This window comes from Artemia sp. Qi Xiang Cuo, chromosome 16, assembly GCF_049724085.1.
Source record: "Artemia sp. Qi Xiang Cuo chromosome 16, ASM4972408v1, whole genome shotgun sequence".
NCBI classification, from domain to species: domain Eukaryota; kingdom Metazoa; phylum Arthropoda; class Branchiopoda; order Anostraca; family Artemiidae; genus Artemia; species Artemia sp. Qi Xiang Cuo.
Window position 1 is genome coordinate 30,863,770 of NC_142809.1, and position 24,043 is coordinate 30,887,812.

General features: G+C 35.7%; 2 protein-coding genes across 2 annotated transcripts in view; one reads left to right on the forward strand and one right to left on the reverse strand.

Annotated features, from left to right (window-relative positions):
* The window catches only part of Nadk2 (NAD kinase 2, mitochondrial), a 51,167-nt gene extending 47,901 nt beyond the window's left edge, over positions 1–3,266 (forward strand). Inside the window, exon 6 of the mRNA XM_089102073.1 lies at positions 2,464–3,266. Coding sequence (XP_088958199.1) covers positions 2,464–2,693 — 230 coding nt within the window. The 3' untranslated portion in view covers positions 2,694–3,266. The remainder of the gene's footprint in view (positions 1–2,463) is intronic.
* LOC148942777 (protein transport protein Sec61 subunit gamma) lies at positions 3,188–23,146 on the reverse strand. The gene is made up of 3 exons (XM_089102074.1): positions 22,944–23,146; positions 8,083–8,185; positions 3,188–3,307 (listed from the first exon to the last, which is right to left on the reverse strand). Exons 1-3 carry the CDS (start codon positions 23,035–23,037, stop codon positions 3,298–3,300), a joined length of 207 nt encoding a protein of 68 aa, XP_088958200.1. The 5' UTR covers positions 23,038–23,146; the 3' UTR covers positions 3,188–3,297.
* Positions 23,147–24,043: the final 897 nt, after the last annotated feature.

The window sequence follows — 24,043 nt, forward strand, 5'->3', positions numbered from 1 at the left end:
TATTCCTAGCTGTGTTCCTAACTTTCTTCCCTAAGACATCATGGGCGACTTCACAAATTATTTTCCTAAAATTATTCCATCCATCTTCTACATTGTCAAATTTTTCAGTCGCAGATAAAATCAAAATCACGTACAAATACAGTGCCAAATAAGTATCCCACTCGTAACTTGTTGAGTTGAACAACTTTCAATCTTCAAGCGTAAAATTTATGATGTACCGATCAAGAGTAAAGATATAAGGCATAACTTTCTAAAATTAGAAAGATACAAGCTTGGAACAGTACTTTTCCTAACTGTAAATTTAATCTTGCAAAAGATATAGAGACATAGTTTCAGTAGGCAATAGTTGGGAACAAATTAGAATAAGCAAATCAGCTTTTTCAAACAATACCTTGTCATTTAAATTTTCCCCATTTGTAATGCGATTAAAGGTAAATATATGTCATTCATGATCTATCTAAGGCTAATTGGCAAAATGAAAGCTAAACAAGACCTTGTCCCTCCCCCCCCCCCCGTTTCAAGATTCCTACAATCTTACCCGTACACCAGTAACAAGACATAGAACTGAAATGAAATATGTTTAAAGAAATTCTAGGCTTTTTTCGCAACCTTCGCCTTTTCTCGAACCCCCTCAAAATGAATTCCAGTATACGTGCCACAAATACTGACGTGATTTTATTGTGTTGAGAGCAAACAGTAAGAAATAGCTCAGTGATCAAACAAATTGTAAGGAGCGAGCAAGCTTGTAAGTTCTAACTTTTAAATTAAAAATTCAATAATATTACTCTTGTTTTCTTCAACAAAAACATCCACAAAAAAGGAAAATTACACACACCAGATTTTGAGACAATCAAATTGTAAACTAACACTAGATTGCAAAAGAAAATATGTTCCATGGTAACCTGAATTGCACACCAAACCTTTCACTTAAAATCCAACTCCTTAGATGGTTTTTATAACATCATATCAAATTTGATATTAACTTCATTTCTGAGTTCCTTAACGGCATGAAACAAAGACAAAAATATTTAGATTATTGGTAATACTATACCTAGCTATAGTGGTACAATAATATTTACAAGAATTAATATTTTCTGTCTAAAAAAAATTGGCACATCAAGCAGGTTCACTGATGATTCATTCGTGATCAATTACTCCGTGGTCGTAAAAATGTTCACGAAACCAGTTCAAACAGAAAAGCGAAAATTTGAATTGCGATAAATTGTGAGGAGGCAGAAAAAGAGGCAAATCAGTAGTTGAATTTTTTCATAATTCCAGCTTTATGGCATGAATTATTCAATCACACAAGTTTTTCTCGTGTCACACTTATGTCTTAAATATTTCTGGTTGTTCCCTCCCAAAATTTCAAAATGCTGAAAATGTGCAAAGAAGAAGAAAATTTCTCATTCTCCCATAACAATCCTTGAGACTTGTCCCCGAATTATTGATTTGTAAATCAAAATCGAAATCACGCACAAATACAGTGCCAAACACGTATCCCACACTTAATTTGTTGAGTTGAACAACTTTCAATCTTCAAGCGTAAATTTATAATGTACCGATCAAGAGTAAAGATATAAGGCATAACTTTCTAAAATTGGAAAGATACAAGCTTGGAACAAATATAGAGACATAGTTTCAGTAGGCAATAGTTGGCATAGTTTCAGTGGGCAATATGTTCCATGGTAACCTGAATTGCACACCAAACCTTAGATAGTTTTTATAACATCATATCAAATTTGGTATTAACTTCATATCTGAGTTCCTTAACAGCATGAAACAAAAACAAAAAATATTTAGATTATTGGTTATACCATACTGGTATAATAATATTTACAAGAATTAACATTTCCCGTCAAAAACAAAATTAGCCCATCAAGCAGGTTCGGTGATATGATTCATTTGTGATCAATTACTCTGTGGTCGTATAAATATTCACGAAACCTGTTCAAACAGAAAAGCGAAAAATTCGTATTGCGATAAATTGTGAGGAGGCAGAAAAAGAGGCAAATCAACAGTTGAATTTTGTCAGAATTGTAGCTTTATAGCATGAAACATTCAGTCACACTCTGTTTTTCTTGTGTCACACTTATGTCTTTTAAATATTTCTAGTTGTTACCTCCCATGTTTCAAAATGCTGAAAATGTGCAAAGCAGAAGAAAATCTCTCATTCTCCCATAACAATCCTTGAGACTTGTCCCCGAATTATTGATTTGTAAAGCTGATCTATGCCTGCCGTCTATTTCGTTATAGCTCATAAAACAGAACTCAGAAAATATGACCCAGTGTTGTGATAGAAGTATGTTTCTATCCCTCAAACCACTGAAAGAAAACCACTTTCTTTACTTTTTTGCAAAGTAGAAAGTTTCAGTTGTATATGAGCATACAACAAGAAAAAAAATGCCAATACATGATTTTCTTGAGAAAGATTAGAAGATTGAATTAATTCTTTCCTTTTTTCAGAGCTCTCTATGATGGCATACACCATCAGAGATCCCGTATCAGTTGGGACATTGCCAAAACCTGGTGAAATGAAACCGCGTGGATTTGCAAATAAAGTAGAAATGAAATCTAGATGTTTTGATGCTGCTTTGGTGATAGATGGGGGCCTATCTTTTAAATTTAATGATGGGACGTTGGCAATTTTTGAAATGCATGACGATGATGCCTTGAAAACTGTTGTTTTAGATTGAATTATCATTTTAATTACATATGAGCATGTGATAACCTTCTTCAAAGAACTGAACTGTACAAGAGGCTATTTTATGGGGAGAAAATATTGCAGGAGGTCAACAAAAGTAGAAATCCTCAACTAAGGTACCACAGAGGACTGTGGAGGTCAGATGGTAAATTTTCAAAATGACGATATACTTTTGTCTTGGACTCTTATAGGCTAGTGCAGTGTATCACCCTGATTGATTGCAAAGGAGCTTGTGACCTTTTATCTAATAAAAGTGGTTAGATTAGTGCATCAAAAGCTGTTTGAAGCATTTGCCATTGCATTATCAATTTTTTCCTAAAGCACTAGCAAAAACAAAATGATACAGTTACACCTAAGTTTTTTTCAGGAAGGCATTTTCATAATTTAAACCTTTGCACAGTTTCAAAGAAGGTTGGTTACCACGTGTTCATTTGGTCTTTTAGCGGTACCTGCCAATTTGTGAGTCAACAATAGATATGTGATAAATTTCTGTCGATTTACCAAAATATTATTAACCAACCATGTTTTATAAAATGTTACGAAGAATAAATCATTCAACACTTGAGACCGCTGCCGGTGTACACATCAGACTAGGATTACGAACCCCTGAAAAAAAAAGGAAAATTAATTGCACATGACATCATCTAGGTTTTAACACTGCTATCCATACAAAAAAAGCAGAGGATATTCCAAAGGAAATTTGCACTCTGATTTGATTTTAATGCAAAGGTCATCTGGAAAAAGAAAAATATCCTTTTTTCGTAGTTTGTCTCTAGGCAGGACTAAACAAAATGTTCTCTCGCACACCAGTATGCCAAAAAAGGGACGCAAAAACCATTCAGGGTCTGATAACAAAAATCCTTTTATTTTTCGTTTTGGTAGTGACCAATTCCTAACTGTTAGGCAACATCTTTAACTACTGAAACAACAAGTTTCGACACTCAAATATCAAAATGAAGAGATACTCAGGTCAACTTGGCTTCTGAGAGTCCCAAATACATCTTTTAAAAAATTCTAATGTAAATTTCAGGATCTGATAACAAAAATACTTCTTTTTCTCCTTTTTTAGTAGCATTCCTAATTATTAGGGAACATCCCTAACTACTGAAACAAAGACTTTTGACATAGAAACATAAAAAAAAGAAAAAAAAGTTAGGTTGGCTTCTGAGAGGCCCAAATACACCATTTAGATGTCAATGGAAAAAGTCCAGATTAAGTAGATTCTAATAATTGCTCAAAAACACTTTCATACCCCTCTCCAATGAATCTCGATCTTTTTACGACCTTTGTATAGTTTTTAATATTATTCAAAATTGTTCCCTGCTTTTTCTATATTTTTTCTATTACCCCTCAAAACCCAAAATTAATTTTGACGCATTATCAGTCATTATGCTGTTCCAAAAAGTTATGGTCGAGATTCTAGTTTTAAAATGAAATCTGAAAACAAATGATTTGTCTCCTTGAAGTGCAACTAAAGACAATAATTTAAGCCCAAACTCTGCTCATAAGATATTATTAAAAGATAGAAAATAAAACACATAGGGCTTGTAATAATTTTCAACTGACATTAAAAAAAGAGTGGTTGGGGTCAAGTTGTAATAGAACTTGAACAAAACAGTGGACTTTTTTTGTATTTTTTTCCATGATTTTTCAAGAGATCTTTTAAAGACTAATATCATAACCCCTGTACCAGAGGAATCACCAGCCAAAATGTATGGGGGGGGGGGGAGCCAATGGATTTTACTGACAGGCTTGGTGGATATTGTAATCTAAATTAACTCCTTTTTTTGTCAACTGAGGCCAATCTTCTTCCATTAATTCTACGTGATTTATTTCCATCAGCCCATTTACCTAATAAAAAGAACTTGAGCCAGTAGAGTAGAATAGAATAGTGGCACTTGACGTCAGTATTTTACCGACTCAATGTTTTGCCACTTGGCTGAAAACACAAGGAGCTGCCCCTCCACACTTGATGCCACTCTCCTATACAGGGTTTGATTACCAACAAAAGTATGATCAGCCAATATTTTGGTGAGAGATCATGGCACCAAACATAGTCTTTAACTTAAAACAAATTCATATACTGAAATTCTAATCCCTATTGGTTTATTAAACTCATTCAGGGTCTGATGACAAAAATTCTTTTATTTTTCCTTTTGGTAGTGACCAATTCCAAACTGTTAGGGAACATCTTTAATGTTCCCTGATCTTTTCCGTGAACAGTGTTGTTTGAAGAAAGGAAGACAATGACAAAACTTTCAAACTTAGGTTAATATAATACAAGCATCCGATTTCGAAATCCCTTTAATATTGCTGTAGTTAAAAAAAAAGGAAGATTAGTTGATCTTGCATGGAATCGGAGCTAAGCAGGATCGTTTTATTCCTGTTTTTATGGATTTTTCCCTAAGAGAACAAAAAATGCCACAGAATATACTAATGTTACTTGAATACTAATGTGGACATTAGTATTCAATAATACTAATGTCCAGAGTGTCCTAGATGATAATGTCAGGGTGTTAAGAGTTGATTTCAGTATGAATGTAAAGATGACGAAGTTGCTTAAAAGGGATTTTTTTTTCTTTTACAATGGGCATGAATTTGAAGCCTAGAATTTAACACTGCCAAGTGTACAAGTTCTCCATATTGGCTAAAAGAGAATTATACCACATATGACAAAAAAGCAATGTTTCAATTAGTTTCAACACGGATATACAGAAAACCAAACTCACTGAAGCATCTATATCTATGGGGGGGGGGGGGGAATAACCTAACTGAGTCGATACTTGTGCCACAAGTACACTGTCAAATATAGAAGGGGGACAATAATCCTTACTTATAAACTACTTCAGAAAAACATCCTCCATAACTAATTCTTATTTATCCCTGTTAGCTGTGCAAAAATTCATGGACATAGAATTATTTTTTGTTTGTTGTTTAATTTCAATTTACTGTGAGAAAGTGGGTAAGGGTATAACCTCTGTGGTTTTTATGGAAAGTATGAACGTCAGAGATCATGAAGTTGACATAACATTTGGGAAAGCTGCATATAATTCTCGCCTGTGGCCAAAAAGGGTGGCTTTGTTTGTCTTTGAGAGAGAGCTGACAGTGTAAGAAGTAAGTGAACATTGTCCGTCACGCGACGACCCAAAATCAATCCAATCTTTCATCCCTTAATTCTATGATTATCTACCTTAGTTCTACCCTAAGAATGACCTATGGATGGATGATAGATATTTATCTATCTATCGACAAATGAAATGACATCATTTTTATACAATCCTAAAAAGGGCTTATCCCAGATATGCCTCTTAATTACTCGGACTATCTGTCTTGGCTTTTTCTACAATTAGTCATGTCTTGATGCCTACTGCAAAATACTTGATTTTAATTCAAGCAGTCTTTGAGAGAGAGCTGAAGTGTAAGAACTGAAGTAGAGGTGTGATTTCCATGCCATTGAGGGCTATCTGAAGTTGTTAAATTGGGCGTTTGTTCCTTTAAACTATCTTTCTACTTGCAAATGGAAAGATCTGTTTAAGCAAGCAGGCAGCAGTTTCAACTTGAATTTAGACTGAAAGTGATGAAGTTGTGAAGATCTAAAAGTGATGAAGATATGCCACAATCCCTGACCCTGTTGCCAAACTTTTTTTGTAGAGTCATAAACATAAAATTGTTTGGGCATTTTCACATGGACCTTGCCATTTTGGGTTACAAGCCATTTCTGTTTGTGATTTTAGTTTAGTAAGTATGGTAATAATTTTTTTTTTTTTATCAATTGTTAGCCACAGCAAAAACATTGCTTGCAAGAGTCTGCTAATAACAAGAAAAAAAACTTAATAAGTTGCCTTTGCTATTATCTTTTCTTTATTTGGGACTGAGGTAGAGGAGCAACATCATGTGTGCCTCCTAAACTTTAATACTTCTATCATTACTAACTCACACTAATATTGATACTCATGCCCCCACCCTGTAACAATTCTTTTGGCAAAAAGGTTGGCAAATTACACATTATTAAACCAGGATCCAGTGGGCCCCTGATCCTTACTCCTTTTTTTGCCCTCATGTCATTTCTGCCACAGGAAAGGATCTCCAATCTTTATGAGTGAAGGATCAAAGCAAATCATTGACTTTTTAAATATTCCCTCCCATACATGACACACCCTCTCCCACCATCCTTCTAATGAAATTTAAACTGATACAATGCAAAAACTTTGAGTTAGCTTTATTAGGAAGCAAAAATGGTTTCATTTTAAATATACCCCCCCCCCCCCCCCTGCCCTCTCCAAACAGTTTATTCTCTCACTTTGAAGTAAGGCAGATTCTCAGTAAGTAAGTGAAGTCAGTGAAGTAAGGCAGAGTAACTCAGCCAAAAGAGTTGCAGGTTGTAACTTGTTTGAACTGGGATTATGAAAGGGCTTCAATCTGCATGATTAGTATATATATATATATATATATATATATATATATATATATATATATATATATATATATATATATAATTTACTTATACCCTCTTTAAAAACATAAAATACTGATAGAGGAGTAAATAATGGAAAAAGGAAAAAATACCACAAACACACACTAACAAAATACAACATAAAAAAAAAAAAAAACTCCATTATATACTGATTCTAAATCACTGCTGACTAAATTTAAAGACATCAATCAAAAGTTACTAGCACAAGCACATTTGTATAATTTCTGAAAAAGAAGGGAAACATCACCTAAATTTAATCTAGTTTTTATGACAATTGCACCATAAAATTCTGGATCCCCAAGGATCCCTAGCATAAAGCTGTTAAATCCAAAAGGGCTAACTCCATATTTTTTTTGTGTCACATGTTCATATTGATTTGTTTAAGGAGGGGCTACCACCTTTCTCAGCCCACCAGTCTTCATACTAAGTTTTGACTAGCATTTAGCTGAAAGCAGTTTATCTAGTACTAGAATCAAAGCAGTTTGGAATGCAAAAATATAGATAGTTGGTGATCATAGTATTTGGGGGAGGGATTAAAAATTTACTATAAACAGCAGGGTTATTAGCCTCCCTTATATGTTCTTTTTGATTGCTATTTCTACTGATATGAAAGAATATTTTTTTCTGATTTAACTGAACTACAAAAAATGAGACACTTCCATCAAAACTCATTTACCAACAAATATTGCTATTTGTCTGAGATATTCTTTAGCATAAAAAATATTTTATTTTATTCTTACTTAAAAAACAGTTAAGGTCAGCAGACAGGAATGCAAAAAAGAACATGCCAGTCTGAACATCTCAAGTATAAAGAATTTTGGAACAAACAGTACTAATTTTCATTGATTGGTCAATACCTGGATAAAATAAAGAATTAAAGTACATACAAGAAAGAGACAAAACTTACACAATGATATTATTGATTGGAATATGGATAAGCTTGACAAAGAAACCAATGAAGCCCATTATAGCAAATCCAATTGCTGTGGCTAAAGCTATTTTCTGGAATTCTGAAAAAGAAAGAGCATTTATAATCATACCCACACAAGTATAAATATATATATATATATATATATATATATATATATATATATATATATATATATATATATATATATATTTATATTGCTCCAGGGGCTGTGGGGGGATCACTGAATCTGCAGAGGCATATTTATTAAACCTTTTGACTTTTTTTTTAACTAAATGGCCCCTTCCATATGAAGCACCTCTGAGAAAAAACAAATATACATTAAAGTCTCATGGCTCTTTCAATAGGATGTTACATCTGAATACTGAAGACCTTATTAATTTAAAAGTTGACTCTGACAATATGGACAATAATCTATAGGAAAACCAAAGTCTTTTCCACAACTTCATGTTAAAAATTCTCCTATTCCATTTGTGAATTCTGCAAGATTTCTTTGACTCATTTTAGTTTCAAAAAGGGAATGGCATAACATATTTTTTTTTTCTTGACGAATTTGATAAGATGACAGTTTCAAATAATGATTTATTCATTTATTCAATTCGATTTCCCATTCTTTCGCCATTTTTGAGTGTATTGTTGCTTTTTAACTTCTTTATATTTTTTCCTTGTTTTTTTTTTTTTTTTTTTTTTACCCAAAAATTTGATTTTGGTCCTTTCCAGCTTGTGATAGCAGTTTTTAAAAACAAAAATCTATCTCAAATTTTCTACTTAAGAATGAGTATGTTTAAAAGTTTTTCTACTAAAAAATTAGTACATAAAATGGGATTCCACTATAAATATCTAACTGATTTTTTATAGGCCTATTATACATTAGGCCAGCAATGTAGTTTAGAGGCAAGTTATTTTTCGTGAATTTGCACCTTTCCTTTTCTGTTCTGTGATTTATATCAAAATCTTGCCATTTTTAGTACTACGGGTCTGTGGCCTCCATTTGCCAAATTTGAAGAATTCTTTGGTCTTTGCTATCTGAGTCAATTCAAGGTTAAAAAATATTTCTGAGCATTTTTTAATCTATATTGCTAGGGTGCAAAAATTCAAGATAACTTTTGGGCTGTTATTAAATGTCAATTCCCCAATAAACAGAATCAATAATTTTCGAAAACATCTTAATATACATTAAGGAAGAAGATGATATATTAGTTCATAGATTACTTATACTAGCCACAACAGTTGTTCTACAGAACATCCTTAAGAGGTGTCAGGATTTTCATGATGGTCCATATTTTCTTGCTACATAGAAGAAGAACATTTCTCAACCAACGCCACTAGAGTCCTAGGCTTGACAAAATCCTATTTGCCATGCAGATCAAGATATGTACTTTCCTAACTCTACAAAAGCTTAGTAAACCCTAATCTTGAAATAGGAACCATGTTAGCAAACCCAAGATTCAAAATGATTAGTCAAGTGCTAGAGTTACCAAAATTGTATCAAGCTTTAAACATATGTCTTACAAGGATTTGTCCAAGACCTTGCCAACCAATAATTATGTGAAGCAGGAAAAGTCAATGATCCAAACCTACAAAAACTTGTCCTACATTTAATAAAATTCTGCTTTTTGACAAAAAAAAGAAGCTGGGCCTAGGGAAGTTCTCTAAAAGTCCACAATTTCATGTAGCAAAAAAAAACTCTTCAAGTCATATCCCCAGACTAATTAAGGGAGTGCACCAGAAACCCTTGGGATCTAAATAAGATGCACAGGACAGACTAATATGGAAATTAAACATAATTGTATAAAGCATCCAAAAAAAGAGCAAGATGGCTAACTTCATCACTCAGCACCTCCTAAATCAATTTGGAATAAGATCACAGGCTTGAGAAAGTAGTGCCCAAGTAGTAAAAATGTATCCCTATTAACAATAAGTTTTAGCTAAATTTTGGAGCTAGCAAAAACCAGCAACAAACAAACTCATCACAGTGCTTTTGATATTGAACTAAGGCCAGCCTTTTGTCAAGAGTTTTATAGTAACTGTCAAGATTGTTGAATATGAATTAAAGATTGGCTGATAAAACAAGAGACTTTATAAATTTGGCTAATTAAAAATTAAAACAAACTATAGATACTGAAGTTATTACAGTTTGTTTTAATTTTAATATGTTAGTTTCTCTACTGATGATGATGACTGTCTATGTCATCAAAATATCTAGAGCTTTTGTATATATTTGTTTCATTGTCTAATAATAGGACCTATCCCTATATGGAAGTCTTATTTGTTAAGTAATGGAATGGTTGCCAAATTTACCAAAAGCAGACACAAACCAAGAATAAGCCTAAGAAAAACCATATTTTTTCTAAACTTAGGCCTAAGACAGATCTTCTAGCCTACGCAATTTACTACACTTTATAAACAGAAAAGGAACAGAGGAGCTTGAAAACGCCATGCTAGTGTTACAAAAATATTATTACTATCCTTTTCTCATTTCTAGGGCTTCAAAGATTGTATATTTGTTACAGGTCCATACCTATGTAAATTTTGACAAAAATCCTTGTGCCTTAATTTTGGGTTTTCAATCTCTTTTACACTGGCTCTTGCTTTTGAAAAAGCAGTTCCTCTTATTTCAGTAGAGTTTTAAGTCATATACCAAACAAGAGTCTTTCCCTAAATCAACAAAACAGATTTACAAATTTCCAAAACCTTATACATCAGCAGTGAGCAAAGGTGTGAGGCTCAAAACAATTTTATTTTACCTCAATTGAGGAGAAGATCTATTTCTACAGGTTTGATTTGAACAACACAAAGATTGTAGAAGATTATTAAAGGTCAGTATCCTTTGGAGAGGGAAGGAGTGGAGGTAGATACAAAATATTCTAGGAGGATCATTAAAGCTTTAGATCCATTCTTTGGAGTTTCATTCACCACACTTGACTAGCTTCAAAGGTCAGCAAAAGCTAATGTAGAATTTTACCAAACGCAAGACCAACAAACCTAGTATGTGGCCTAGAGTTGTATTAAGGCATTGAAAGGGGATGGAGACAGGGATTCAATTAGGCATAAACACTTGAGATCATAGCTGATAGCCTATAGGGAAAAGGTGAATACATCATTTGATTCCTTTACTATGCTCTTTTCAAATGTAATAGCCAATTCACTCACAAATGCACCCCCATCTCCCAGATTGTTCCACATATAGGCTAAAGAATGTATAAAAACTAAAAGAAAACAATGAAATTATTGCTTTATTTGATGCAGGATGTTTTATTAATCCAACTATCATAATTTCTTCTATTATTATACATTTTTTAAATCCTTTCAAATAATAATTTGGTAAATTATGCTCACACATACAGATAAATTACAGACTTACATTATAGCTGGTTTAATAAAGGAGCTCTACTACCTGACTAGACTAATGCAATGAAGAGGTAAAGTTGCAGAATAGCAGCTCTTCAGAAGGAGATATACTAAGGAAAATCGAGTTTTTTTTATTTCTAATTTTATGCTCTTCATATGGTTAAAGCTGTGTTTGTAACAATTACCTCCCCCCCCCCCTGATGTTTCCGTACGTAGCCTTAGGATGTACAAGCAATCAAATTAAAAGAAAAACCTTAAAAAATGAAGCTCTAACTTTATAATATTCAGCATACTGCTATAAGGCCTAATCAGATTATGATGTTTCCTTTTATTACTAGGTCATTCACATTTTTAGCTGATTTAGAATAGTATTTATTATCCAATATTCAGCCCAATTGCTTAAGCTAAGCTAGATTTCTTGAGTCTACACAGGGTAACCAGTTTTGCAACAGATCACACATTGGAAAGGACTAAACAAATATGCAGCCATCTAATTAGGTTGGGTAGAGGCTTTGTCAGAGTAATTCAGCTTCAGCATATTTATGTAGATGTGTAAAGCTTTTGAGTTTATCTGTGAAGTAGTAGTAGAGGGATGTGAGAAGTTTATTCAAAGGTATATTATTAGAGAGGGTGCAAAAAAACATAGGAACCTGCCAAAATTTGTCCTTGAAGCATTATCTACAAAAAATAGACACTGGAGAGTAGGGTGCTTCTTATTATTCAAATTAGGATTTCTTCAGCCTGCACTCCCTAATCTTGTTCTACTGTTAAAATACCACATAATCCCCAAAAGACCCTAATATTGACATTAAGAGGTCCCCACCAGTGGTTAAAATTTTTGGCTACTGCATGCTCATTGCTCAATGCTGCATGTCTTGCACAGCTTTCAACTTTTCAACAGTCAACACTACACTACAGTACAGCATGGTAGGTTTCTGAACTGTTGGACTTATTTATCTCTAGGCTTCCCACAATGCATTTCAACACAAGACACCATTTTTGCTGTATGCAATGTGAGTGAAAATGAAAATTTAACGTTTTTATTAATTTTATGAACTACAATATATTAATTATGCTTCACACTGACACAGGTAGTCTTATTAATCTCATACTTTGTTGCAGACAAACTGACACTGACGCAGCAATGAGTGACAGCATGGACTGCATGGTTTGTACAAGTGACAGTACTGATGCAATATTAAAACCAACTACAAGAAGTGAAACAGACATATGGCTCATGAAGCAATTGTCAGAGACTGATTTCAACAAAACTACTGTCAAAGAAGGAGGTCATTGCGCTATTCTATCACTACAAGCAAGTGACAAACAAGACAGTCTGTGAAGCAGCACATTCCACAACCAATGACCTTTTTACAATTTGGGCAAAGGCACACATTCCAACAAGGCTAAAAAAAACATGCAGTAAACAAAATTCAGTGTCTCTTTAATGACTATGACAACCTGAAGAGAAATAAAGAGAACAAAGCTAAAAGGTCAAGAAATTAAAGAACCCAAAACAGAAGATATAAAACTGTTAACTTCAGCAAAATGTCAGCCTGTCTGGATGTGGCTAAAGTTAGTGACAGAAGTGCTGAATTACTTCTTGTTCTGACTCTGCAACACCTTGGTTATGATCCTGTTGAATACAATGTCAATTGCTCTTCAATTTGCAGAGACAGGATGAAGCAGCGCCAGGTAATGGCCAAAAATCTATGACAGGAGTTTAAACCAACAGTTCCTCTAACTATTCACTGGAATGGAAAACTCCTAGAGGATATATGCAACAGACAGATTGTCAATCACCTTCCAATTTTGGTCTCTGGCATAGTTGTAGATCAGCTTCTTGGTGTTCCAAAGCTAGCCTTGGGAACTGGCTAAGCTTCTGCAGCAGCAGTTTTTGAAGCAGCTGTGGCTTAGAACATTACAGATAATGTAAAGTGCATGTGTTTTGACACCACATCTGTCAATACTCATCCAAGAAATGGTGCTTGTATCCTTCTGGAACAAAAAACTTGACAAGGACATGCTTTGCTTGTCAACACCATATCTTAGGAATAGTCTTACAAGCAGTGGTTCTTGATTGCCTTGGTCCTATCAAAGGCTGAGAGATAACAATTTTCAATTGGTTTAAGAACACCTGTCAGTTTACTGACAGAGCAGACTTTCAGACTGCTTCATCAGACAAGTGTGTGTTTACAGCTGTTTCACATGTCATCACAGATATCATAGCATTTGCTGAGATGCAGACACTAGCATATCAACCCCATGATGATTGCTGTGAACTTTTAGACTTGACAATCCTCAGTGGCACACCATCTAAGGGAATCTTGTTCAGAGCTCCAGCTGGGCTGCATCAAGCAAGGTAGATGGCAAAGGCCATCTATGCACTAAAGATCTGGATGTCCAGAAGTCAGTTCATACTCACAAAAAGGCTATTGCTGATATTTGTCAATTCACTGTGATCATCTATGTGAAAGCATGGTTTCAGGCATCATCAGCACCATCAGTCCCTTGCACTGACCTCCAACTTCTCAAGGACATTGACAGCTACAAGAAGATGTCAGAATTGATATCAAAAACTGCCATGAACAAAATAATAAGACACCTATGGTACTTATCAGAGGAATTGGTGGCCCTTGCCTTCTTTGACAACAACATATCAAGTGACACCAAACATCATATGGTTACAGCTAAGCAAACATCAGGAGCAGAGCACCCTCTGACAAGAATAACAGTGGACCTGTTGACACTGGGGGAGATGAAGTTAGAAAACTGTCATGCAGAATACCAACAGATTCTTCAGCATTACTGGACTGCCTTCATCATTCCTAACTAAGAACAATGATTTGTGGTCAGTTGAAAAAGACTACCAGGCAGTTAAAAATATAGTGCACAGCATGAGGGTAATCAATGACATTGCCAAATGTGGTGTTGCACTGATGGATGACTATAACAAACTGGACACAGCATCTGAAGAACAGAAACAGTTCCTGCTGCTAGCCATCAAGGAGTACTGACAGCATTAGAGTGATCAAACCAAAAAGACACTGATGGATTAGTTTGATGTCCATATGTGAACTGTGCAGTTTGATAGTTGAAGTGACTGGACACTATTACTATTGCTGGACATTATTGCCAATCACTTATTTTCTGTTTTGTGTACAGCAACTCAACAGTCATGTTTGATATTATTTAATTAAGTGGCATTATTATGTTTTTTTTATCAAAGTTTGCTTATACATTCCTAATAGTTAGGGTAGGGACATCTGAAATTGATAATAATGCTAAAATGTGTGTTAATTATTCAATTATAACCAGAATGGAATCATTTCAGACCATGTCCCATAAAAAAGGGTAAAAATTTGTTTTTCAAATTTGCTAAGGACCACCCTACTGGAGAGCTTATTTATCAGCTAGGGATGATGAATCTTGGCATGCTTACAAGAGTGTGAGAAATGGGGCAATGATGATTGTGTGGTCTCACACTGAGTCAGTGGAATCATTGACAATTGGTTGTGCACAAAGTTGTCCAGAAAAGTATTGGAAGTATGTGAAAAGGGGCAAAAATGAGCAGTTGCCATTGTCCACAGCTTTCTGTGACCCAGTCACTGGCAATTTGACAATGATAAGAGAAAAGCAGCATTTTTAACAAAACATTTGCATCTATTTTTGTTAATCCTGCTTCCCATATGAGATCTAATATATCACCAGCACTAGAAGCTTTTGTGTTACAGAATGAGTCACAATATGATGACTCTGATGTAGCCACTGAGCATGTCCCAAAAATTATGCGTGGGCTTTCTGTTGTCAAATTCCCTGATATAGATGGTGTCTCAAATGTTATTATACAAGAACTGGCTTCTTCTTTAGCAGATCTGCCTGCATTTCTTTTTAACCTTTGTTTGGAGTTTGGTAAGGGCACTGCTGTATGGAAAAAAGCTGTCATAAACCACTTCATAAGGGTGGACCAAGATCAGATTTCACAGATTATTGCCCTATCTTGAAAACATCAACTTTTTAAAGAATTATGGAAAAAGTAATTGTGGATTGTATCCAAAATTATATTGAAAAAAAAAACTTGTGGAATAAGGCACAACATGGTTTTCAAAAAAATCTATCATGTAACATGCAGTTAATGGAAGTAATTTGAATGAAGATGGCGTTTAGAGCGCTCAAGTAGCAGCCTGAGCGTCGTCCAATTATAGCTTGATTTGTGAATTTTCTCGTGGTTTTTCTGCTGTGATGGTGTAAGTAATCGAAAATTTGACTTTCCTAGTTTCCATTAGTGCACTAATGATAGCATTAAAGAACTGAAAAGCTGACTTATACGAACTGAATTCATCTCGCTGACAGTGGCGCCATCTATTTTGTAATTTGGAGTTTAATTGGAGATGGCGTTCCAGAGCGCTCAAATAGCAGCCTGAGCGTCGTTCAAGTATAGCTTTATTTGTGAATTTTCTCATGGTTTCTTTTCTGCTGTGGTTGTATGAATAATCGAAAATTTGACTGTCTTAGTTTCCATTAGTGCAATAACGATGGCATTAAAGTACGGAAAAGCTGATTTATACGAACTGAATTCATCTCGTCTGACAGTGGCGCCATTTATTTTCATTAACTTAAGGCTCTTTCGACTGTTGAGAAAGCCGCCAGATGTCAATCCAAGTCAACAGCGTTCCAAGCGTAGCCACAGAGGGAAAAGAGGAGGCCAAAGAAATAAAAATTGTGCTATCCCTGTTCTCGTTTCTAACAACAGAGCGAGGTCTCTCAGTACAGCAAGGGAACGTATTCTGACAGTAGTTAACTGCATCCCTCCTAGTGAAATCCCTCCTTCGCTTCGTCCGTGGTACGCTGACCCAGTATCGTCACTGTCAAGTACCCCACCCCCCCTAACACCTGAGTTTTTCTTGTCGAAGTGCAGACTTCCCAATATCCGAGTATGTACTGCCCGATCACTAAACAATAAAACCGACGAACTCGAAGTAGTTCTCAAACAGACGAGATCCCCCATTGCTGTTATCACAGAATGTTGGGATATTAACGATGAAACCGGGCATATCAAGGGGTACAAGTGTTTTTTTAATACGAGACGCGACCGAGGGATTAACCGACGAGGCGGTGGGGTCGGACTGTACTTTCGGGAAGACTTACCTTGTAAATTACTAAGTCAGCCCAGTGAATCATGCCATGAAGTTATTTGGGTCGAATGCAAACCAAAGCGCCTATCAAAGCGATATTCGTGCTTGGTTGTAGCTGCAGTTTACTACCCCGAAAGTGCAAAGAACAGAAAAGAACTGATCCAGTATATCCAAAACTGCACTGATGACCTACGCCGCAGACACGCAGCGCCTGCTTTTGTAATCGCTGGTGATTTCAATCAGACTAATAAGGCATGGGTCTCCAGCATGCTTGACCTTAAGCAAGTTGTCTCAATCCCTACTCACGTCAGTGGTAGTATATTAGATCTTATTTTCACGAACATTCCCGATTATTACGAAGTACCCTTCTCTCTCGGTCCGTTGCATAACTCTGACCATAACACACTTCTTTGGAAGGCCAAAGTTGGCCTTCCAGCACCACGTAAAGTAAAAATTACCACTCGACCTATGACTAAAGAGGCAATTCGTTCCTTTGGACAGTGGATTGGGACGTTTGACTTTGATGAGATTTGCTCTATGACAGATATCGACCAGAAAGTTGATACTTTCAACTCTTTGCTGTCATGTAAATATCACGAACATTTCCCTGAGAAAAAAATAACTGTTAGTGATACTGACAAACCTTGGGTAACACCCGATCTAAAGAAGCTTATCTTAACTCGCTGCCAGTTACATCGCAGTGGGGATATTGTTCAAGCAAACAAACTTCGTAACCGCATTGTTAAACTGTTACGAGCAGCGCAGAAAAGGTACGTTCATGACAAAGTCTCGCCTCTCCTTCAAGGTGAGCCCCGTAGGTGGCACTCTGAAGTCAAGCGTCTTACCGGTAAACGTACCACCAGTGAAATTAAGATACAGAAAGACGACAAAACGCTGATAAAATCAGCCGAAGTGAACGCCTTTTTCACTTCAATCTGTACTACTCACCCGTCCTTCACCGAAGCCGAAATCGAAGCCCTCATTGCTGACGTCTCTGAAGATACAATCGTTGAAGTATCCGAGTTCGCGGTGTATAAAGAACTTCAAAAGTTAAAAAGCAACTGTGCTTCTTACCCAGGAGAATTGCAAGTTAAACTTTTAAGAGAATATTCTATGTTTTTAGCAAAACCACTCTCATCAGTGATCAATCAGTCGTTCAAGGAGCACAAATTCCCGAGTGCTTGGAAAAAGCCTACGTCCGCGTCTTACCTAAAGTCAAAGACCCGAAGTCCTGCAATCAGCTTCGTCCGATTTCTATTACGCCTAATATGGCTAAAGTGACTGATTCTTTTATTTATAGAGAGCTCCTAGCCCAAGTTCAGCCAGCCCTAGATCCGTTTCAGTACGGCTGCTTGAAAGGGAGTAGTACGACGCATTATCTAGTACGTCTCTACCACCTGATTACCGAGTGGTTGGACAAAGGCAGTAGCCTCGTTGACCTGCTTTTAGTCGACTATCGTAAGGCTTTTGACTTGATCCGCCACTATACAGCAGCAAATAACCTCAAAAAGATGGGCGCTAGGAAGCATATTTTGCTCTTAGTTGTTGACTTCCTGCGTAACCGCTGTCAGTGTGTCTATGCTCTCTTCCCTAGTGACTTAAACTCTGAGTGGGCTGAACTAACGTGTGGCGCACCACAAGGCACTAAGCTGGCAGCTCTTTTGTTTTTAGCGGTAATTAACTACATTATCCTCGAGTTTGAAGACAGATTCAAATACGTGGACGATCTCTCCCTACTTCTGAAATATCTTGCTGAAAAGTCAGACGTGTATCCCCAGTTCAGCAGTGAGATCAGGAACTCCTTTCTCGAGGCGTGTAGCATTAATGACCTCCAGCTTAATATGAATAAAACAAAAGTCATGAGGTTTAATCCGCTTAAGCGTGACCTCTCATGCCCGGTTCCTTGGTACCCTACTACCTCAACCTCAGTGATTCTCGGGGTTACTTTCAGTGACGACTGTTCATTTAGCGCGCACATCGCCGGTCTGGTGAAAAAAGGTAGTTGCGCATTACAGTCGCTAATTAACTTGCGCCGACTGGGTTTCTCACAAAGTCAGCTGAAGACGGTTTACGTCACGTATGTGCGCCCAATCCTTGAATATGCGTGTCCTGTGTGGGGCCCTCAGGCTCATAATATTGAATACCTAAGTGAAGATCTGGAAGCCATTCAAAAACGGGCAGTGAAAGTGATACTAGGCCCGAAATACAACTCTTATGAGGCTGCCCTTAGTACCTTACGACTGCCAACGTTGCGTGATAGGCGCTTACAGTTAATGTGCAATTTTGGGCAGTCCCTTCTTTCGTCCCAGAAACACCGTTCGTTGCTTCCCCTCCTGCACCTATCACCGCCAACACCCGCCATAAAAATCAACTAGTGCCGCCAAAGTGTCGAACAACCCGTCACAGCAATTCTTTCGTGCCTTTTTTTGTCAGTTATTTAAACCGCCAGTGACCAGTTTTATGCAATGTACTAAACAGCGCCATTTAGTCGCGGCTTCGGCCACGGCTACGATAGTTGTTTATAAATAAATGAGTCTATGAGTCTATGTAATCAATGATTTTCAAAAGATGGCTGATTCAGGTGTAAAGTTTGATTGTACTTATATTGATTTTTGCAAAGCATTCAACAAGGTTTCAATATTTTTGCTGGTGGAAAATGTCAAAAGTATGGGATTGGATGTAAACACAGGATTTAGATTACAGATTCCTAACTAATTGGTCACAAAAAGTGAAGGTTGATGAGGCACTATCTGAAGGGTCTGGAGTTCTAAGCAGGGTCCCTCAGGGTAGCTGCCATGGATCACTTTTATTCTGTTGATTTACAAATGAATTGCTGAAAGTAATCCAACACAGCACCATTAAAATGTTTAGAGATGATGTACAGCTATACAGAGATGTCACCTCCCCAGTTGATATGACACTTCTACAGGGAGATTTAGAAGCATTGTTTCAATGGTGGCATTGTTTCAATTCTATGTTTGTTAACCAGAATAAATGTCATATTACTTTGCAAAAGTGTGGCATACTGGTACTTCATTGGTGATCACATACTGGTACATCTATTCGCCACTTACTGATTTCTCACATTGAGCATAAAATTACCATTTCTTATGCTAGAATTGTAAAAAACAATCTACATTTTGACTGTTACCTTCTAGCACCCATTTACAGTGCCAGAGCCCTTCCACATCTGCTTTACATTGCTCCTTTCTGGAAATTCTTTACAGTTACAGATAAAAAGCAACTACAATCAATCTTCTTCAGATTTGCTAAATATCTTTTACATTTGCCTTCTTGGACAAGAAACTGTAAAATTATTCATTTGGATAAGCTAGATGACCCTAACATTAGAATTAATAAATCTCTATCCTGTTTTCCAAGTAAGTTTCATCAATCATGGTCATCAATTTGTTGATAATAGTTTGTTTGCATTAATGTAATGATTTTTTTGTAATATGTTTGGTTTTTTGATGTGTAATTGTGTTTCTTTTATCTATCTTTTTGTTACTTTAGTGATTGCTCAGTCTATGTACCTTTTCTTTTACAGGGAAATAAATTAATAATATTAACGATAAATTGTGCAGCAGTGAAAGAAGCAAAGACAAAGATCCCCCCCCCCTGCAAAATGATTTAATTAGGATTATTCTGCATATCATGAAGTAAGACTTGTTTTCTTAACATGTTTCTTTATGTATAGCTAGGGTCCTAGACTTATACTGTTTTTCTCACTAGCAAGTTTTGTAGAGGCACACTTTTGAACATTTGGTTACTAGACTGTTATGAACCCTTTAAGGGCTCAGCATGTAATTTGCCCTAGAACACAATTATTCAAACATGAAAGAGCACAAGTAAGGCATCAAGTGATGTATTCACTTTCATCCTAGCCAAATTAAGTTGTCAACTATAAATTTTACCATTGTAGCTTGTTTGACAAATAAATATTGAGCTATTCATATGGTATTTTAGTTTAGCTACTTTTTGCTATCTTGGAAAGGGATTAGGTTAGTTTGAAAAGGACTTCTTTGAAAAGTAAATATTGAGCAGTTCATATGGTAAAATTCTAGTTTAGGTACTTTTTGCTATCTTGGAAAGGGATTAGGTTAGGAAAATGAAACTCTCAGAGATGGGTCTACAGACTAAAGTATATCCTTGGAAGGTATTTTGAAGTACCTACCTCAACTCTTTCTCACCCTAGAGGGCAGTGACCTTTAAAAATCTTTGTGTTATGAAACTGAAACCAAGCAAAACAGATTTTCTACTTAAATGAAGTACAAGGATAAATTTCTAGGAGACACTATAATTTAGCTAGGATGAAAGTGAAAACTTCATTTGATGCCTTTTTTATGCTCTTTTGTAATTCAATAATTACTTCTGTTGCAAATTGCATCTTGAGCCCTCAAAGGGGCCCTGAAGGTATTTTACATGAATCATAAAAGAGCATAAAAAATAGCATTGAATGATTTTTTCACTTTTATCTTAGCTAAATTATATGGCCAACTGCAAATTTACCATGAACTTTAGGTCAATATATACAAAATCATATTATTGAGTTAGGAATAAAGTGGATACACTATTCAATGCATTTTTTTATGCGGATAACAAATATGATAATCATTTCTATCGGAAATTAATTCACGCCCCCCCCCCGCCCTATATCAGTCAATTCAGGGTTAGGTTAGGTATATCCTATATAGGGGGAGGGGCGGAAATTCATTTCTGATAGAAATGCTTATTACATTTGTAATCAGCATAAAAAAAGGCATCAAATGGTGTATTCACTTTAGTCCTAACTCAATAATATGATTTCGTATATATTGACCGAACTTTACCCCCCTAATATGCAAATATATACCCTGAATTGTTGACGAAAAAGTTTTGAATTATAAAAGTCAGTGCTATTTTTGTTGATGGCATTTGAAAACTTGACACAGTAGGAAAATGGCTTATATTTGAGTTGCCTAATAATGAGGTTTGAATTGTTATAGGCTAGATAAGTATTTTTGGAATATATTACTTTTGAACAACTTATTTATAGCCTAAACTAGTGATATGTTTTTAACCACTCTTAAACAACTTGACTAGTGTTGATTCTTTGTGGTTACAAAAATGGGTCAATAAAAACGAAATCATATTATTGAGTTAGGAATAAAGTGAATACACCATTTGATGCCTTTTTTGGTAAAATTCTACTTTAGCTACTTTTGGCTATCTTGGAAAGGAGTTTGGTTAGGAAAATGAAACTTTCAGGGATAGATCTACAGGCTAAAGTATGTCCTAGGGAGGTATTTTGAAGTACCTACCTCCACTCCTTCTCTCTCTAGAGGATCCCGACCTTTGATTACCTTTAAAAATATGTGTGTTATAAAAGTGAAACCTTGTAAAATAGATCTTCTGCTTAAAATGCAGTCCAACAAAATTGTTTTCAGCCTCACAACTTTGCTCAATCCTGATTTATAGAGTTTTAAAGATATGCAAATACATTTCCAAAATTTTGAAAATTAACATTAATATGGCTTAAAATACTGCTCAAATAACAGAAATTGCATTTTCAGAACTAAAGCCAGGGAAAAAGAATCTTATAACTGAAAATTAAGGTAAAATGTTGTTTTGTCAAAATTTCAATAGGTATAGACCTGTCATGTAGGCAAATTTCAGGATCCTCTAGAGGGAGAAGGAGAGGAGATAATTACTTCAAGGGATTACTTCAGGGAGAAGAAGAGGAGATGAGTACTTTAAAATACCTTCCCTGGACATATGTTAGCCTGTAGACCCATCCCTGAAAGTTTCATTTTCCTAACTTCACCCCTTTCCAAGATAGGTAAAAGTAACTAAAGTAGAATTTTACCCCCTTTTTTTATGCTCATTACAAATATAATAAGCATTTCAATTGGAAATGAATTTAAGCCCCTCCCTATATAGGCTATACCTAACCTAACCTAGCCTAACCCTGAATTGGCATATATAGGGGGGGGGGGCTGAAATTCATTTCTGATAGAAATGCTTATTATAGGCTATTCATAATCAGCATAAAAAAGGCATCGAATGGTGCATTCACTTTAGTCCTAGGCCTAACTCATTAATATGATTTCATATACATTGACCTAAAAATGATATACCTTTTGGGGCTTTGGGGTACTTAATTAATAGCCTATTGAAATACCTGTTTATGTTATTTGTAAACATTTACCAAGTTCACTTTATTTGTTGGCCAATTATATGAACTGCTCAATATTTACCATTTAAAATGGAAGCCCTTCACCTGAAACACTTTCCTTTTCAATGCAAAAGATAATCCAACAAGTGATTCATAGGTTAGCCTAGCATCCCTTTAAATCATAGGCTACTGAAACTAACCTCTTTTGTCTGGTTTAGTGCATCTCTTAATGAGTCGGTAGCTATCTTTAGTGAACTGCTTCACAGGTTCGGCAAACTGCACTATTTGGTCCATTTCAAAGCAAGTAGGTTACAGAAATGAATGCAGTTAGCAGCAGCTTTATCTTTTTATTTTTGTGTTGTTGATGTTTTGTTGAAAAAAATACGTTACAATTTCAAGTTGATCAAAGTGATGGAATAGATTCAGAAGCCTTGTTTCTACTGGTCATTTCATGACAAATTCGACACGTCAGTAGTCCCCGAAGCCACGGTGGAGGGATCTCCGCAGGGTTGCCGCCGAGGTTACTTTCGTACCATTTTTGGTAAGTTTTGAATAAAACGATACATTTTACGTTACGGTCCTAAAAACGTTACATTTTTGTTACGTATTTGAAATTATGTTATAATTATGTTACGCTTTTGAATAATGAGGTAGTTTCAGATTTTTTAAGTAATCTATTTTTCCACCGTGAAAAAAATCCGCTGTTCCCATTTTAATTACACTGACATGAGTATCGACATTTTTTCATATCGCGGCCATTTAATCTTATCGTACAATCACTCAGTTATTAGGATGAGAAAATACCCACTTCGCTTACTCGCATAGTAAGTTAAGATAACATTCCCTATCATGAGCATGCGATTATCATTTGTTTAGTGACAAGTGACAATAGTCAGTTAGTCACCTCACCAACTTTCAATTTCATCAGTTGACTTTGAATCTTGTTCCTTCAACAGTCATACTAAAATTATATGGAGAAAGAGCTAGTTTCATTAGTTAATGCTAATGAAAAAAAACAAAATATGATTAAAATATAAAAGTTTAGAACCAAATTTGGGCTATATATTTACACATTAGGGCGGGCGGGGGGTGGGGGGGTAAAGCATAATATATAATAAATACGTAACCTAATCTAGGTACTTTTTCCCACTTAACCCCAAAAAACAATAGTTTAAATATTGTAAACGCAATGACAAACCACGCTTTGCGATCCAATTCTCTATTGACTGATACCCGTTTGACTAGTTTCCTTTAGCATCTATCTTGCGTGTGAATCAGCTAATTGACAAGTACCGATGAT

Excerpts from the sequence above, each read along its gene's own strand:
- LOC148942777 (XM_089102074.1), bottom strand. The coding sequence starts at position 23,037 with ATGGACCAAATAGTGCAGTTTGCCGAACCTGTGAAGCAGTTCACTAAA. Across the intron at positions 8,186-22,943 it reads CACTAAACCAGACAAAAGAG|AATTCCAGAAAATAGCTTTA; the intron begins GTTAGTTTCAGT and ends TTTCTTTTTCAG.